This window comes from Dryobates pubescens, chromosome 6, assembly GCF_014839835.1.
Source record: "Dryobates pubescens isolate bDryPub1 chromosome 6, bDryPub1.pri, whole genome shotgun sequence".
Classification (NCBI taxonomy): Eukaryota; Metazoa; Chordata; class Aves; order Piciformes; family Picidae; genus Dryobates; species Dryobates pubescens.
In genome coordinates, this window is record NC_071617.1 from 46,410,878 (window position 1) to 46,429,072 (window position 18,195).

Here is an 18,195-nt window from a genome sequence, read left to right on the forward strand (position 1 = left end):
TGTTCCTTCTTGCCATACCATTTCCTCTCTAAGCTGCTTGACTCCTTTTCTTCATATTCCAAACCCTGTGCTATGGAGGAATGGAATTGTCCCCAGGTACCACCGATTCCATCCTTGCAATTTTTAAGCTGTGGACACTAGCATAAATCCATTCATGGCACAAACATATGTGAACCAGCTAGGGGAATATTTGTTACTACAACACTAAGATGCTGGATAGAAGGCTACCTGTTTAATTTTGCTCTTAAAATTAAGACTGTGCTCTTTGGAGAGGGGTGGATGTATCTGTTTGGACCTGCCAAAAATGGAAATACTGTAACTCAAGAATTCATTTTGTTTTCTTATCATACAGGGGGAAAAGAAAGAAAGAGAAAAAAAAAAAAAAAAGAAAAAGAAGCTAAAACCATGAAAATCAATCCAAAGCAGGAAAGTCCCTTAGATTTCTATCTCATATTTTCCTAGCTTTAAGTATCTCTGTTATCATTAGTGAGAGTCAGGAAACGAGCCTAAAGATTTCCCTTCATATATTTGGCATACAAATACTTAACATCATTACCCATTCCACAGAGTATAGTTCTGAATATTGCAATACATCACCAAGGGTATTTTAGGTTAATTTTATAAACACAGCAGGGGTTCATAACACACTGCAAAGACAAAATTCATGGTTACTGTAGCAAAAAACCCAGCTCATCACTTCAGACTCCACATAAGAGAGCTCTTTTGTTTAAGTGAACCACAGAAGCCTAATGTGTTCTGTGTTCTTGCAGCACACTATTGTCATATTACCCACGCAACTCCTTCCATTTTTTATTACTTTATAATATTGCCTGGGGCATCAATACAGAGATAAAAACATTTGTGGGTCACTCTCACCAGCCAGAGTGTGAACACACTGCTTCAAGAAGTCAATTCACAGAAGCTCCACCCTTCAGAGTTTGGAACAGCCTATTTATAAAAGCTGTCTAGCATGATCAAATGCTACAACCAAAACATTCATTTATCCCTGCTTTAGATCATAGAATCATAGAATGGTTTGGGTTGGAAGGGACCTCCAAAGGTCTTCTAGTCCAAACCCATTGCAGTGACCAGGGGCATCCTCCATCAGATCACGCTGTCCAGAGCCCCATTGAGCCTGACCTTGACTATCTCCAAGGACAGGGTCTCAACTACCTCCCTGGGTAATCTGTTCCATTCTTCCACTACCCTCACAGTAAAGAACTTGTTCCTAACACCCAATCTAAATGTACTCTTCCCTAGTTTGAAACCATTGCCCCTTGTCCTGTCACTATGGCCTTTCCAGCCTTCTTGTAGGCCCCCTTCAGGTACTGGAAGGTTGCTATTAGGTCTCCCTGGAGTCTCCTCTTCTCCAGGGTGAACAACCTCAGCTTCCTCAGCTTGCCTTCATAGAAGAAGTGTTCCAGTCCCATAGATCCTCAAATCTTACACCCTTGAGGAATTCAGACAGAACAATATTCTGAGAATTTTAGTAAGCTGTTTTATCATCCTGTCCACTCACAAAATACAACAGTCTTCCTTGCCTTTTGCCTAATGATGAACTGGAATCATGAAAACAGGCTCATCTGATTCTCTGAAGGTGTATTTCTAAAGCTGAGTAAGCTCTCCACCACTTTGGTGAGAAAAGTGCTAAAACCATTCTACAGCAGCACAGACAATCACATTTGCCTGTGAGGTAGGGTGGGTGGGTAGGAGGTACAACTACCTTGACACAAAAATTGTAGAACAGCCTAGGCACAACACAAAGGTTTGCCAACCATCTGCTGAGAGACAACTGATTTCTTATTCCCCATGAAGATTATAGGCAAGGACACAGTTCTACTTTATGGCTGTCAACAAATGGAATGGAATGGAATGGAATGGAATGGAATGGAATGGAATGGAATAGAATAGAATAGAATAGAATAGAATAGAATAGAATAGAATAGAATAGAATTAAATTAAATTAACCAGGTTGGAAAAGACCTTCGAGATCATCGAGTCCAACCTATCACCCAACACCATCTAATCAACTAAACCATGGCACCAAGCACCCCATCCAGGCTCTTCCTAAACACCTCCAGTGATGGTGACTCCACCACCTCCCAGGGCAGCACATTCCAATGGCCAATCTCTCTTTCTGGGAAGAACTTCTTCCTAACATCCAGCCTAAATCTCCTTGGTGCAGCTTGAGACTATGTTGTAGTACATCACTAATGCCCATAAAGATATTGCTCAAAGAAGGCATGAGTTGTTTAATTTCAACACACAAGAAATAGCTTGACAAGTGATAGAAAAATAATTTGAACTGGAAATGCCAGTCTGTGGTGGTTCAGGTTGGGTGTACCCTGCTGCTGCCACAAAAGACACACCTCCGTTGTCCCGAGGGAGCAGCCCAGTGGGTGGCCACAGGAAGCTGTGTATTTCATCCCATAATGTCCTGCTCCCTACAAAAACCACCTGCAGAGTCCTGCACTTCCTCTTTCTTCCTTCACCACTCCTATGGAGATGGTCCCTGTCTGGTAATGGGGTGGTGGGGTGGTGTCATCTCACGCTCTGTTGGGCCTGGCGAGGCCTAAGGCTGGGAGGAGCAGGTGGAAAGGCAGTCGCAGATCTGGCCAGCTGAGATTAGCCTAACAGTGGAGGAGGGGAGGAAGAAAGAGCCCTGGGGGTTTTTGGGTGTACCCTCAGGTTGGGAGAGGGGAGTGTTGGGATGCTTCTGGGTATGCTTTGGGATCTCTCTTGTCACTGTGATTGTGGTTCTCTGTAAAACATTCACTGCTTTTCCATTTAAACTTTCCACCACTCCTGCAATCCATTTGTCTGAGTCTCATTTTTTTTCTGCCTGTGGTGGGAGGGAAGGAAGGATTGGCCTTTCAACCCACCACACAGTTCAATCATGCACATATTATACATTAGGGCTTTTAGTAGCAAGTGGAAGTACCTGGTAAACAGCATTGTGACATGCTATCAAATAGCGCTTCCCACCATAAGTCTGCCCAGTCTATGAGAAATAAATCTTGCCAAACTATTACTTCACACATCCTTAATGAATTAATGTATTGGTGATGAAGTCAAGGACACCTGCTGTCAATAAACAACTTTTAACCTAGGAAAGAACTTTGCATTTTGAGGGGTGGCCATAGTGAAAAAAACCCTTCTGCTAACACCAAGACGACACAGACAATTCCCCACACAAAGCCTACTTCCTTTCTGTTGATGGTCTCCAAGACATAAATTAAATATTTCATGGCCTTATGAAATGTTTTTGCACTACATTTACAGCAATTACTTTAGTGACAGCTAATATCTGCAAAGATAAAAGGCATTTGCATTTTACAGGTAGGTTGCTTCAAAAGTTCTGGGCCCCTCAGTTTAAGAAGGACATTGAGACTCTTGAATGTGTCCAGAGAAGGGCAGTGAGGCTGGGGAGAGGCCTCGAGAACAAGCCCTGTGAGGAGAGGCTGAGGGAGCTGGGGTTGTTTAGCCTGGGGAAGAGGGGGCTCAGGGGAGACCTTCTTGCTGTCTACAACTCCCTGAAGGGAGGTTGTAGCCAGGAGGGGGTTGGTCTCTTCTCCCAGGCAACCAGCACCAGAACAAGAGGACACAGTCTCAAACAGTGCCAGGGGAGGTTTAGACTCGAGGTGAGGAGAAAGTTCTTCACAGAGAGAGTTGTTGGCCATTGGAATGTGCTGCCCAGGGAGGTGGTGGGGTCACCACCCCTGGAGGTGTTCAAGAGGTGACTGGACATGGCACTTGAAGCCATGGTTTAGTAGTAATGAGGTGTTGGGTGACAGGCTGGACTTGATGATCTCTGAGGTTTTTTCCAACCTTATTGATTCTATTATTCTATGAAAACATCAAACCACCTTCTTCTTTTTGAGAGTTTAAGTGCAGAATAACAGTGGTTCCCCAAAATTTTGTAATTTCTCTTTAAAACTAGTTTGGAGAAGCTGAAGGCAACAGAATAGTGACTTACAGTTTAGAAAGAGAAGGAACATTAGCAGCTACTCATGTAAGAGTCTTTCAGCTCCTGGGCCGCCTGCAGAGCTGCTACAGATACAAGGATGTCCCCATCATATTGGGCAGCAGTTAGAAGTTGCTGTACCTTATCCCAGAAGAATGCAATGTTCTAACTTAATGGAGAGGCATCCAGGAGACAAAAACCAAGCTGGCAAACAGCAAAATAGGTTTTGATAAGCAGTCTGGGAGCAATTATAGAGCAATAGAGTATCCATAAAATTGAAATCCTGTTTGCAGCCTCAGGGTTAGATACAGAACTTTTTTTTCCCCCTCCTCCCAATTGCTAGGAGATAACCAATTACAGCTAAAAGATGACTAGATTGCAAAACAGTCTCTGGAAGAGTGAGTCAGGAGGACAAACTCAATTTCACACAGGCAAAACAGGAAGGAGTAAATACTACCAGCTGAAGATAAAGGACAGGCAGGATCTGTGGTGGATTCTGACAGCTACCAGACCTATGAGACTTTTGCATGGAGTACTGTGAGGTATGAATACAGGCTTTAAAAAGGGAAATACTTTAATTAATACTTTAATTTAAGAAGGTCATGTGGAGGGCAAAAGGAGTGCCTACCAACATTATTTCTTCCAGGTATAAGATTTAACCTCAAGAAAAGCCTGGGGAGGTAATCACAGCCAGTCCCAGGCAGAACACTGCCCAAAAGGATGGCATGTAAGTGGGACAACTTTTGAAGGCATTAATGTTAAGAAAGGCTTATGATCAATATCATTGACCTGGAGGGGAGATACTTGATGCTGTCAGGAGTCTTCTCTCCCAGTTGTGCTGGAATTAGTGCTTTGGAACAAGCAGCAAAACCAACTCTTGGTTCTGCATTCATGAACTTCTTTTAAAAACATACCACCATTGACAGGATGAGTTTATCCTGGGCAGCCTGCACTCACAGAAGTCAGCAATTTCTCAGAAGATGCCTCCCAAGTAAAGGTTGTTATTATTTCTATCCTTTTTTTATAGTCATGGCAAGACTGTTCATTTATTCTGGTTCATTCCATCTTGCAATACATCCTACACAGATACATTCTTCCTTCTTGTGGCCACCAGGAGCAGGGAAGTCATTGTGCCCATGTACTCCGCACTGGTTAGGCCACACCTTGAGTCCTGTGTCCAGTTCTGGGCCCCTCAATTTAGGAAAGATGTTGACTTGCTGGAAGGTGTCCAGAGAAGGGCAACAAAGCTGAGAAGGGGTTTGGAGCACAGCCCTATGAGGAGAGGCTGAGGGAGCTGGGGTTGCTTAGCCTGGATAAGAGGAGGCTCAGAGAAGACCTTCTTGCTGTCTACAACTACCTGAAGGGAGGTTGGAGCCAGGTGGGGGTTGGTCTCTTCTCCCAGGCAACCAGCACCAGAGGACACAGTCTCAAGCTGTGCCAGGCGAGGTTTAGGCTGGATGTTAGGAAGAAGTTCTTGACAGAAGGAGAGATTGGCCATTGGAATGGGCTGCTAAGGGAGGTGGTGGAGTGATCATCACTGGAGGTGTTTAGGAAGAGACTCGATGGGGCACTTGGTGCCATGGTTTAGTTGCTTGGATAGTGTTGGATGATAGGTTGAACTCAATGATCTCCAACGTCTTTTCCAGCCTGGTCTGGTCTATTCTATTCTATTCTATTCTATTCTATTCTATTCTATTCTATTCTATTCTATAATATTTTTTTACTACACTTACTATTTTAAAACCACAAAACACAATTCAGCAGCAAATGGAGTATTTCTTGTTCCAAGCATACTCATGTTCACGCTCTGAAGAGATGTTGGCATCATTTTAAGTGCATTTCCATCACTAATTTTCACTTGTTCTCAAAGATGTGGACTGAGTCTTAGCTCCTCACACACAGCCTAATCTCAAAAACACAGGCAGCAGAGTTATTTTAAATGGCAACATGCAGCTTACAATGAAAACCATTATATGCTGATAGAGCACCATAGTTCCAAAAGATCCTAAAGCATTCAAGCTCACATTTAGATAGCCTCAATCTCATCTGCAACCCTCCTTTGCTCTGTTTCAGACAACATTCTGCTCACATGCTCCACTCCACCTGTGGAGGCTTGTCCCTCTCTCCACTGAGAAAGCAAGCTGCCTCAAAGGTCTTGTCCAACCTGGTTGATTCTATTCTATTCTAGTCTAGTCCATTCCATTCCATTCCATTCCATTCCATTCCATTCCATTCCATTCCATTCCATTCCATTCCATTCCATTCCATTCCATTCCAAAGTCAGTCCTGCATAGGGTTAAAACATCAGTTAAATACAGGCAATTCTGAATGGGAGTTGGTCTTCCAGCAATGCAATGAGATTTTCTGCAGTTTGGCTGAGAAACTCATCTAGTATGCAATGACCAGAAAGCATTACAGTAGCTTGAAGTTTTGCACAGAACAGATAAATTCATTGTCTTGAAAGGTCATGACAGTAAATTGCAAGGAATTAAATTTCTCTGCCTTGGCTAGATGAAGGGTAAGTCAAACACAGAACAGTTGAAATGTCTGGCTCCAAGAAGTCTGCTGGTTCAAATCTGCTCTTGAGCATCCAAACCATCCTTCCACCTATACCTTTTTACATCTTCCAACTGATCTTTTTCCCCAGCTGTACTATTGCAGCAAAATGTGTCACATGTGACTATCAAAAGAATGGCTAGTAGATGAGGAATTTGTTTGTCTTTAATCAGGAAGTTTACCAAATCTAAATTTATTTGTGATGCAGACAGACACCATCATAGTTTTCTCTCACACTCATTTCTCCACGTGTAAAGTGACAAACAGGAGGAGTACAGGGAGATACATGGTGGGGAGAGCTTTCAGCACCATACACAAATGCTGGAAAAGCAAAGAAGCACAAGGATTAGTTTAAAAAAAAAAAAAGACCATGGAGACAGAAAATCAAAAGAACACTCTGAGCTTCACAACACAGCCATAAGGAAAGTGACACACAAGTAGCACATCTGATTTAATGGGTTCCTTGTGTGTACCTGAGGACAACAGAGCTAATGAGCAGATCATTCCTGACTGTATGCATTGCATCATACAATAACTCTTACCTAAAGCTTTCTGGGTATTCAACAACAGCCATATTGATCACTTCCAGTGCATGCTGATAGTGCTTCTGAGCTGAGAAGAGGAGAGCCAGTAGGTGAAGTGAATTCATGTCATCTTTGCAGAGTTGCAGTGCTTCTTGAAGATGCTCTATAGCATCAGAAATCTGGGAGGTAGGGTAGAAAGAAAAAAAAATATATTTCTTCTTCAGTCCTACATTATATCTCAAAGGTAAGAACAAATACCACCACTAGAATATCTGCTTTCACACCTGTGAGAAAGATTTCTACTATCTGAACAGTTTGCCAAAAATAACAGACTGCACTGCCTGAAAAAACCCAAACATTCTAGGGAAAGGAGTCTGCAGCATTACTAAACCACTGCTCATAAACAGAAGCAGCAGATCTGATCCAATCAACCCCCTCTTACTCTGTCATGGTACTTCTGTGCGGTGAATAGATCCATTTCAGAGGCCCAATTCTCAGCTGCAGTTGCTAGGATGGGTGGTTGGCTCTTAACCGAAGGGAGATTATTACACATCTCTACTGCATTTTTTTTCTTTGATAGGTGTACAAGGCCCTTCATGACTTGGATCAAAACCATAAAAATGAGTTGAATGTTCAAGTATAAGAGAGTCAAGATGCAAATGCTGTCAGATAATGAAACATCTCTGCAAGCAGCAATGTAAAGAGCAGTCCTGACACTCACAGCAGTAGCATGTCATTAGAATCAAGTTTCACTTGGCAGAAAGAGTCTATAATGAATGTAAGTGTGTTGTGTGCTCTGTGTGATCCAATACCCTATTTTAGGCTATCTCTTCAAAAGAAGACTTCTTAGTACTTAAATTATTTCAGACCTATGTTTGGCCCTGGAAGACTGCACGGAAAGAAGAAGAAGAGAAAAAAAAGAAAAAGGAAAAAAAAATGATCAATTTCTTTTCCTCATTTATATTTTTCCTCTTTCTCTCAAGGGACTGGGAACATAGTTCCTTCTTTCCCACTACAAGAACTTCCCACCCAGCAAAGCTCTGCAGACATTCTTCTACCTTGACATACCACCAGTGCCAAATTTCCACTGCCTCCACAGATCACTCAGGAAAACAGATCACACATAAATAAGGAAAGCAGCAACTACACTACCTACACTTACAACAGAGATTGCTGATTATCTAGATCCCAGCTATGCTTCTGGGAGTGTGGTACATAATCTGTTCACGGGACAACTTCGACTTAATGTCCAAGTGACATTTCCCCTCTTACTGTGACAGGCTGAGGGAACTGGGGTTGCTTAGCCTGGGGAAGAGGAGGCTCAGAGGAGACCTTATTGCTGTCTACAACTCCCTGAAGGGAGGTTGGAGCCAGGTGGGGGTTGGTCTCTTCTCCCAGGCAAGCAGCACCAGAACAAGAGAACACAGTCTCAAGCTGCACCAGGGGAGGTTTAGGCTGGATGTTAGGAAGAAGTTCTTCACAGAAAGAGAGATTGGCCATTGGAATGTGCTGCCCAGGGAGGTGGAGTCACCATCACTGCAGGTGTTTAGAAGGAGACTTGATGGGGTACTTGGTGCCATGGTTTAGTTGATTAACTGATATTGGGTGATAGGTTGAACTCAATGATCTTGAAGGTCTTTTCCAACCTGGTTAATTCTATTCTATTCTATTCTATTCTATTCTATTCTATTCTATTCTATTCTATTCTATTCTATTCTATTCTATTCTATTCTATTCTATTCTACTCTAAATTCTATTCTATTTGCAAGCCAAAGTACTTAACTACTGTGTTATTGGTGACCCAAGCATGTCTGGAGATCAGTGCAACAAGTTCACGGACATAACTCCAAACTGGCATCTGGCCTACAGCTTCAAAACTGCTGAATGTCCTGGCTTAGATTCAGGTTGGGATATATGACTGAGTGCTCAGCTTTAATGAATTTCTTCTTGTCAGTGGAGCTACTTTAAACACGTGTTATTAGAGCTTATGGCAAAGCTAAACACATTGGCTTAACTGACCAATGTTCCCATCAGCAGCAATGACAAGGCAACTTGGAAGCAATGCAACAGGCATGAGGCTGAGGTGGGTCCTGACCTGTCCATCCACATAGTTCTTCATGCAGCCATACCAGAGCTATATACATTTGACTTGTGGAAACAAAGCTGCTATCAGGACTCTTCCTGCACTCAGGACTAAAAGCACCTCTTGTTTTTTTAATTCCTCTCTCTCAGACCTGCACAAGGTGACAAGAATTCCAAGTTTGAGGAAAAATAAATTCATTAGAAGAAAACCAGCCAACTGGAGGGGGATTTGAGCAACCTATCCCAGCTGACCCTACTTTGAGCAGGAATTGAACTTAGCAATCTCTAGAGGTCCCTTCCAACTTCAACTATTCCATGATTCTATTCAAGGACTTGGGAGAATGATCCTAGTATGCTAGTATGGATCAGACAAAGAATAATAGCTACAACTGGTGTCTTCACTGAGGGATTTCAAAATGGTAAGAGTACTTGACCTTACTTTGCACATGAACATGCAAACTAAGTCAGAGACTGCTTTATATGTGCAAATATCTGATGGTTACACAGCTGCTAATGCATAGCCTTAACAGAGGCCAGCTGCTGCAACACACACAAAATAAAGCAGCACAGAAGTCAGTTGTGGCCGCTCCTACAAACCTGTGCCTGCTGAACAGACAGTTGTGAACTGCTGAAATAGCCACCAGCTAAAGAATTTCCCCCTGTTCCACTGTAGCATAGGGCTTGCAATGGTTGCATCTCATTTCAGTGCTTCCCTCTACTACCACTGAAGGCACAGGCAATGGCTAGTGTTGAATTGAGCTTCCCTGACATCTGATTGTTCATTTTGAGCCCCAAAAGATTCATTTGTGCTCATACCATTAGCAGCCCACCCTGCACTGCTGTATAATCAGAAACTGTGGACAAAAAAGACATAAGCAAAAAAAAAATACACTTTAATAATCTGAAGAGACTCTGTATCTTTATGGGAGGCAGTACACAAAACAACCACCTGCAACAGACCAAATGCAATGAAGTACAAACTACATTTCTAGAACAACAAAAGCCAAATATTTGGCATCAGTCAACACAAATTTCATTTGAAAAGCAGAGCTCAGCCATCTATTGACAGATGCCACAGTTTATTTATTTAAGTAACTATGTAATATGAGAAAGATGGAAGCTGGCAGCCCAGATGGCACCCTGAAACTTCAGGGCTGTATCAGAGGTAGGCTACCAGCTTAAATTACCTACAAGTGCTGTTCTTTAAAATAACCTTATTTCAGTTTGACTGCAAGTCTGAGTGGGGCCTGCAATTCAAAGATGCTACCCTGCTCTAATTCATGCTTCTGCTAATAAACATACCACGTCTTCTGTATGACACACAGGTATATTCAGATCACGCTGATTAGAAAGCAAAGATATTGCAGTGAGCCAGAAATAGCATGTTGAGGCACTACCAAAATATGAATAGCTTGGATTGCCTCTTATATAATAAGATTTATTTCAATAATGCTACATGCTTCTTTAAAAATGATGCTAAGATGTTACAGCTGTAGGTAGCCAAATGAAAACGGCAGGAGTGTTAAAAATAATTTCCAAAAGTAGAATTCACTGACATATTTATAATGTTAAATGAAATAGGATCTCATAAGAGGAGTTATCAGGCCTTATAATATCACATCAGTTGTATGTTATAATTAATTAACAACTGAAACTACCCTTTCCATCTCTTTCTGTACCACAGGGATTATAGAAAGGAGAAAGCTTTTATGAGTGGCAAAAGCTTCCACTGAAAACAAGCTTGCTACTGAGCACCAGTTCAGGAGAGCAGGCATGGATATATCTGTGAGTTATTATTCTAACTACAAGCTGGTTTTGATCACCAGAAAAATCTAGGCCAGGATCTAGATAGAAAAACAGCATGTTGCTGCTCAGCAGAGGCGGTGGTAGCTGGGCTGGGAGAAAACCAGACCAGAACTATGCACATCCAGCAGTTGCTAAAAGCAGCACCTCTCAATATCTACTACAACAGAGCTCCCCTTCTGAGGCACAGGCAAGTCAGCAGTTACCTTCTTGAAACTAGAATAAAAACTGGAGAAAACAGCAGAAATATTTTCTCTGGTGTCTTAGCTGACGTTTACATTGCGATTTCTTACACCCAGACACTCTGGAAGGCAGTAGAGGTTTTTTGGCTCTTGGCACTTGACTGTTGGCAGCCCACAGATGAAATTGGTAAGCGAGATCTTTAATTCTCAGCTGCTAGCTCTTAGCTGTCTTTCCCTTCCTATTTTCATTCAAAGAAAGGTCAAATCAAATATCAGTATCAGACATTAAAATGGTACAAACCCCTGTATATCATTTTAATGTATCTGATACCGATTTATATGGCATTCAAGGTCAAAACCAACATCATCATCCAAAAAGAGAAGGGAACTGGCACTTGAAACTACCAAGAGCACTGACTCTCTAGAGTCATTTCCATAGAAACTGGCCTGCTAAAAACAAGGCAGGGCATTAAAATCAGTGAGCTTTAAAACATTCACTCTACTCTGGTTTTGCTGATCCAACTGCTGTTGTCACAGAAACAGGAGAAGCAGCTGAACCAGCCGCTGGGAGCTGGGAGTGACGAGGCTCATTTGTTGACTGCCTCAGCCGGCTGCCAGCCAGGCACTGCAGGTGGAGATAACCACCACAGTAAATATTGAATTTGCCCTCGTGCCTTCCAGTGTTGTGGGGAAAACAGATTAAGACCCTCCTTGCAGAAAAGGGTATTCTACTCTGTATTTTGATGGAAAAATCCACACTAAAATTCTTTGGGGCTGACTGAGCCTTCAGAGAATCATTGGAATCCTCCCAGTAACTCCAGTAGTCCTTAAGACACAGAGACACATATACCAATACAGGTGTGAGACACATCATCATCATCATCATCATCATCATCATCATCATCATCATCATCATCATCATCATCATCATCATCTTTCATTTTGGTGGCTGGAGGTTTTCAACTGACAACTATGGAAAAACCTTGTTCATAGAATCATAGAATCAATAAGGTTGGAAGAGACCTCAAAGATCATCAAGTCCAACCTGTCACCCAACACCTCATGACTACTAATCCATGGCTTCAAGTGCCACGTCCAATCCCCTCTTGAACACCTCCAGGGATGGTCACTCCACCACCTCCCTGGGCAACACATTCCAATGGCCAACAACTCTCTCTGCGAAGACCTTTCTCCTCACCTCCAGCCTAAACTTTCCTTGGCACAGCTTGAGATTGGTGCTGGCTGTCTGGGAGAAGAGACCAACCCCCTCCTGGCTACAACCTCCCTTCAGGGAATTGTAGACAGCAATAAGGTCTCCCCTGAGCCTCCTCTTCTCCAGGCTAAACAATCCCAGCTCCCTCAGCCTCTCCTCATAGGGCTTGAGCTCAAGGCCCTTCTCTGGATACATTCAAGAGTCTCAATGTCCTTCATAAATTGAGAGAAATTGGGAGGCCCAGAACTCAAGGTGTGGCCTAACCAGTGCTGAGCACAGGGCACAATGACTTCCCTGCTCCTGCTGGCCACACTATTCCTGATGCAGGCCAGGATGCCATTGGCCTTCTTGGCCACCTGTGCACACTGCTGGTTCATATTCAGCTGGCTGTCAACCCGTACCCCCAAGTCCCTTTCTGCCTGGCTGCTCTCCAGCCACTCTGACCCCAGCCTGTAGATCTGCATGGGGTTGCTGTGGCCAAAGTGCAGCACCCAGCACTTGGATTTGTTGAATGTCATCATGTTGGACTCTGCCCATCTGTCCAGCCTGGCAAGGTCCCTCTGCAGAGCCATTCCACCATCTAACAGGTCACCACCTGCTCCCAACTTGGTGTCATCTGCAAATTTACTGCAAATTTACTGATGATGGACTCAATCCCCTCCTCCAGATCATCAATGAAGATATTGAAGAGGATGAGGCCCAGAACTGATACCTGGGGAACACCACTAGTGACTGGCATCCAGCTGGATGTGGCACCATTTACCACCATAACCATTCCTCTTCATGTCATGTGCCAGAGGGAAGCTCACACTTTTCCCATTTCCCCTTTCCTTTTCCCAATGCTGACAGAGGCAAGAGCCACAGGAAAGATTTAAATTTAAGAGTTTTCCAAGGAAGATGTCTTCCAACTTTGCTAGGCACCCTGCTAGTCATCTGCTTCTTGCTTTGTTCAGTATCACTAAGGTTGGAAGAGACCTCAAAGATCATTGAGTCCAACCTGTCACCAGAGACCTCATGACTAGAGTAGGGAGGACACTAGTGCCCACTGCAGGCTTGAACTCACGACCTTCCCATTAAGGGTCTTATGTGCTACCAACTGAGCCACAGACTGTTGTTCCATGTAAACACTCTCGTACCTATGCAAGCTGATACCTAGACTTCTAGAGCTGGGTAAAGTTACCTCATTTACTGGCCTTGCCTATGGAAACAAAAAGGCCTATTTGTTGAGAGTGACATTCAGGTTTTATATTATAATCTACTGTGTAGCAATGGCCTGACTTGTTGCTACTGTAGCACCACCTGATGAAAGCACAAAGTGTGCTGTTCAATAGTTAATGCGGTCTGTCAAAGAAAGGTATCATTTATCTTTCAGTTAATAGGAAAGAGAGTATATTAGATATTCTAAATAATTAAGAGTATTAAAAATGCATTACCAAATGTTTATCATTAAGTAAACTGGCCAAAGGAGAGTAGGAAGTTTTACAGCAGTCTAAAAATAAAGATGTCTCAGGTATCTCCTCTCTCTCCAAGCCCGTGTTAAAGATTTATATCTCACTAGATGGAGAAGAGCAGGAGCAGCACGGCAAGAGTCAGGCTGACACTACATAACACAATTAGATCACACGTCTGTGGAAGCAGGGGCAACTGGTAGAACACTGAGGATCAAAATATAAAGGTGAGGTAGACAAAAGAGAAAGTGAACATAAGGACAAGAGACTAAATGGAAAGAACAGGAGGGAAGGGAGAGAACTAAGTGAGACTTATGGAACAACACTGTAAAGACAGCCTATAACTGGAGAAAGAATGGAATAGAATGGAATGGAATGGAATGGAATGGAATGGAATGGAATGGAATAGAATAGAATAGAATAGAATAGAATAGAATAGAATAGAATAGAATAGACCAGGTTGGAAGAGACCTTTGAGATCATCACATCCAATCTATCACCCAACACCATCTAATCAACTAAACCATGGCACCAAGCACCCCATCCAGTCTCTTCCTAAACACCTCCAGTGATGGTGACTCCACCACCTCCCTGGGCAGCACATTCCAATGGCCAATCTCTCTTTCTGTGAAGAACTTCTTCCTAACATCCAGTCTAAACCTGCCCTGGAACAGCTTGAGGCTGTGTCCTCTTGTTCTGGTGCTGGTAGCCTGGGAGAAGAGGCCAACCCCCACCTGGCTCCAACCTCCCTTCAGGTAGTTGTAGACAGCAATAAGGGCTCCCCCGAGCCTCCACTTCTCCAGACTAAACAACCCCAGCTCCCTCAGCCTCTCCTCATAGGGCTTCTGCTCCAAACCCCTCCCCAGCTTTGTTGCCCTTCTCTGCACATGCTCCAGCAACTCAACATCTTTCCTAAACTAATGAGTTAAAATGCAGTGGACCAATAACAGCAGAAAGAGTAAAGAACCAATGATCATAATAATCTTGATTTTAAGGACAGAAGATGAAAAGTTGTAATGATTTTACTCATGGCAAGAAGCAGAAGAGGCAGCAGACTAGACAACCTCCCCAGGAGGCAAAAGCTGTGAGAGGAGGAAGGGAAGCTGGATATTTTTTTAATGGAAAAGCCTGAGCAAACTGCATCATAAAGCAGCCACTAGGCCGATAGAAAGTTAAATAAGCCATTTTAATTATCCTTTCTTATTGCAGGCCTCCTCACAACACACTGCACTCATTATGAAAAGGTTACAAAAGTGATATTATCAAGAGTGTGCTCTCTTGGAACAATTACTTTAACCTAATGAACACACAACTCCTCTAATTAGCTCAGGAAAGGAAGAAGGATCCAACTGTTTGATGCCATAGTGCAGAGTCCGGAGAGAAAACTGCAGCAAGCAGAAAGCCTGCCAAAGAAGGAAACTACGATGATGAAATTTCAAATCTCACTAGAGCAGTACTTAAAAAAATAGGGGCTATTCCAATAAAGAGTTTGGCTTCCAAACAGAACTGACAGAAAAAGAAAACAGATTCCAATTATAAAAAGAAGGGACAGAAAAATAAAGCACAGCCCAAGTGTGGTGTTGGGTTTTTTTTGCTGAAAAGCAGCACAATGTATTTTCTGATCATCTTAAATTTTAGGAGTTAACACCTGCAGCAGCATTCATACGCCAGCTAATCCCACTTGCTGCAGAGCTCCAGCACCCATCAAAGCTTAACGCCAAACGTGCCCAAGTATGGAATAAACCAATACTCAGCGCAGAGAGCGTGCAGCCTGGCGGGATACAGAACCAGGCCGTAAAGAGATCCTTTGCAGCAGCCTGAAGTCTGACACAGGGACATCCAGGGAACAGGAATAAAAACCTCACCTGCCCCACACAGACAAAGTTGACCCAAGTGGGAATAGCACTGCTCAGGAGTTAGGGCTGAAAGCATGCTCCAGGGTAGATCATTACATGTGCTGCAGAATTACTATTGAAAAACATGTTAATAAAAACATATATTACATGAACATTCTGATTGCTTATTATCAATTACAATGTAGGAAGCAAGAGACCAAGTGTAGCAAGTCTGGGGCTTGTTCAATTGGGACTGTCGCTCTCCCACCCTCTCATGACTCAGTGGTCAGTTATTGCACATACCTGTCTGACTAGAGCCAGCTGCAGTGATAGGTAGAGGATGATTTGGTGATCTTCTGGGGCCAAGTCACGTGCTCTTTAAGGATGACCACACAATACAAAAAGAAAAGTGACTGTTAGATTGTTCTTTGCAGAACGTCTTTGCCATGAGACACGCACGAGCACAGAACAAAACCAGTGTTATCCTGCCAGGAACTAGCTCCATAAGGGAGAAACACACAAACGAGACAAAAAGCTGATCAACACTGGCCTGGCTAAGCCAGGCTCACAGGAACAAGTGTGAGAAAAACAACTGTCAGCATGTTAATACAACTTACATTTCCTTCATTAAATGCCACTCAGTGTTTGGGACTTGGATAACTGACAGAATAAAAAACAGCTCTTAACACATTACAGATCCATGAAACCATTATCTTAAGTAATTTAGGCAAGGGAGATAGTTGCCCAACTTGTTTCTGTATTGCTGCTTTTCAAACAATAGGACAGGGTTAGGTTAGCATTGAAAAAAGTAGCAATTGTTTCTGCTATTATTGTGACCGAGTATAGAGGACTAAATATGTGACATGAGCTGGTGCTCACACATAATCATAATGCGCCTCCCACTGCAGCTTCTAGATGTTGGTAGACTCCTAATTAGGAAAGGAAAGACACTGAAGGAGGACTGAAGATCAGATGGCAGGAAATGAGCCTGGACCCTTACTTCTCAAGCTTATACCTTTTAGATACTACCTTCTAGTCTGCAGCAAGCAACAGGGTGCAATGATCCCTTGGATAGTCAAGGCTTCAGTGTCTCCAGAACCAAATGTGGAGGCCCACCACACAGGCCTATGCAAGGCAGGGAACAGGGATGGACAACCAAGGCAGAATTATGCCTCTCAGACTATGCTAAGCATGAAATGGCAGTCTGAGCTTGATAGCCTGTGGAGAAGCCGTTATCCAAGGCAACCTGAAGATAGTGTTTTGGAAACCTAACCCAGGGGCAACATTGGGCACTGGATCATGCCCCACTGGCAGTCTAGCCCAGGGACCAGTGGATTACTTTGTTGCTCAACCACATTGCTCACTCCTAGCTCTGTGGTATGGAGAAGAAATTTCACATGGGAAAGATGGGGAAGAGGAAGGTCAACAATGTCCCTGACCTCTTTCTGGGCTGCATTCCAACATACCAGGGAAGTCTACACCTGCATCACTCTGCCCAAAGCAAGCACATTTAACAGCCTTATGAGGAGAAAATAACAGGCTGACAAAGATGGTGGTTAAAAACTTTGCCAAAACCATTAATTTACTAATAATAAACAAATAAACAAAAGTCAAACTATTACTTCAGGAAAAAAACACCACCATTTTAATAGCAGCCACTTGTCAAATGCCATCTTGGCCTGTAAGCAGTAAGCTCTTGGAGCTGACTTTTATAACTAATGGCTTTAGGACAAGTTAGTATGGACTAGATGTGTCTGTAACTCTGCAAGTCAAGGTGGCACTCGAGGTTTGTGAAGTGATGCCAAAGCTATCAAGGTGCAATTTGTACAGACAACTGACTGATTTCTCCTCCTGCTTTAATAACAAGAAACCCCAAACAAAGAAAAGACCTAACCAGAACCCAGCAACAAAAGCAAAACAAAACCCCTCACATCAAACCAAACAACAAGACTCAATGAGATGGAACCTAGTGTTGCCCTAAGCTGTTGGAGCAGGATGAGCCACCTCTGTAACAAGTGGCTCTTATGAATCCTGCAATAGTCTCTCCAACAATAAATGAGAGAACTCTTCACATGGGTGCACAGGACACGGTGCTTTTGAACATAAACAATGGGTTGCTACTTTACTGCTCAGTTTCCTCAAGAGGTATTAAAAATACTTGATCCAATCTGCCAGATGAAAAGGTCACTTACAATGATGGCTACAGGCCAAACCATGGCCTGAGAAATCATACACATACTTTAAAACCAGGTGAAAAGCCAAGGAAGAGAGAAAACAAAACCATAACCAAACAACCAACCAATAACCAAACTCCCAAAATCCAAACACATTCTGGCATTTAGGAAGACACTAGTAACCAGATCACTATCACAACACTCCTAACTGGCTGAAGTTTGAGCACCTAATGTTTGGCTAGAAGCTTGCCTGCTTCCTAGAAATCTAGCTAGAATACATATCATAGTATAGTATCAGTCAGGGTTGGAAGGGACCACAAGGATCATCTAGTTCTAACCCTCCTGCCATGGGCAGGGACACCCCACACTAGATCAGGCTGGCCAGAGCCTCATCCAGCCTGGGCTTAAACACCT

At 43.1% G+C, this 18,195-nt stretch overlaps 1 protein-coding gene across 2 annotated transcripts in view; it reads right to left on the bottom strand.

Annotated features, from left to right (window-relative positions):
* Positions 1-18,195, bottom strand: part of TTC7A (tetratricopeptide repeat domain 7A) — a 235,259-nt gene that overhangs the window by 105,878 nt on the left and 111,186 nt on the right. For both annotated transcript variants that reach the window (XM_054162437.1, XM_054162436.1), the window contains 2 exons: positions 15,911-15,983; positions 7,063-7,223 (listed from right to left, as the gene is read on the bottom strand). In XM_054162437.1, the coding sequence (XP_054018412.1) occupies positions 7,063-7,223; positions 15,911-15,983 (234 nt within the window). The remainder of the gene's footprint in view (positions 1-7,062; positions 7,224-15,910; positions 15,984-18,195) is intronic.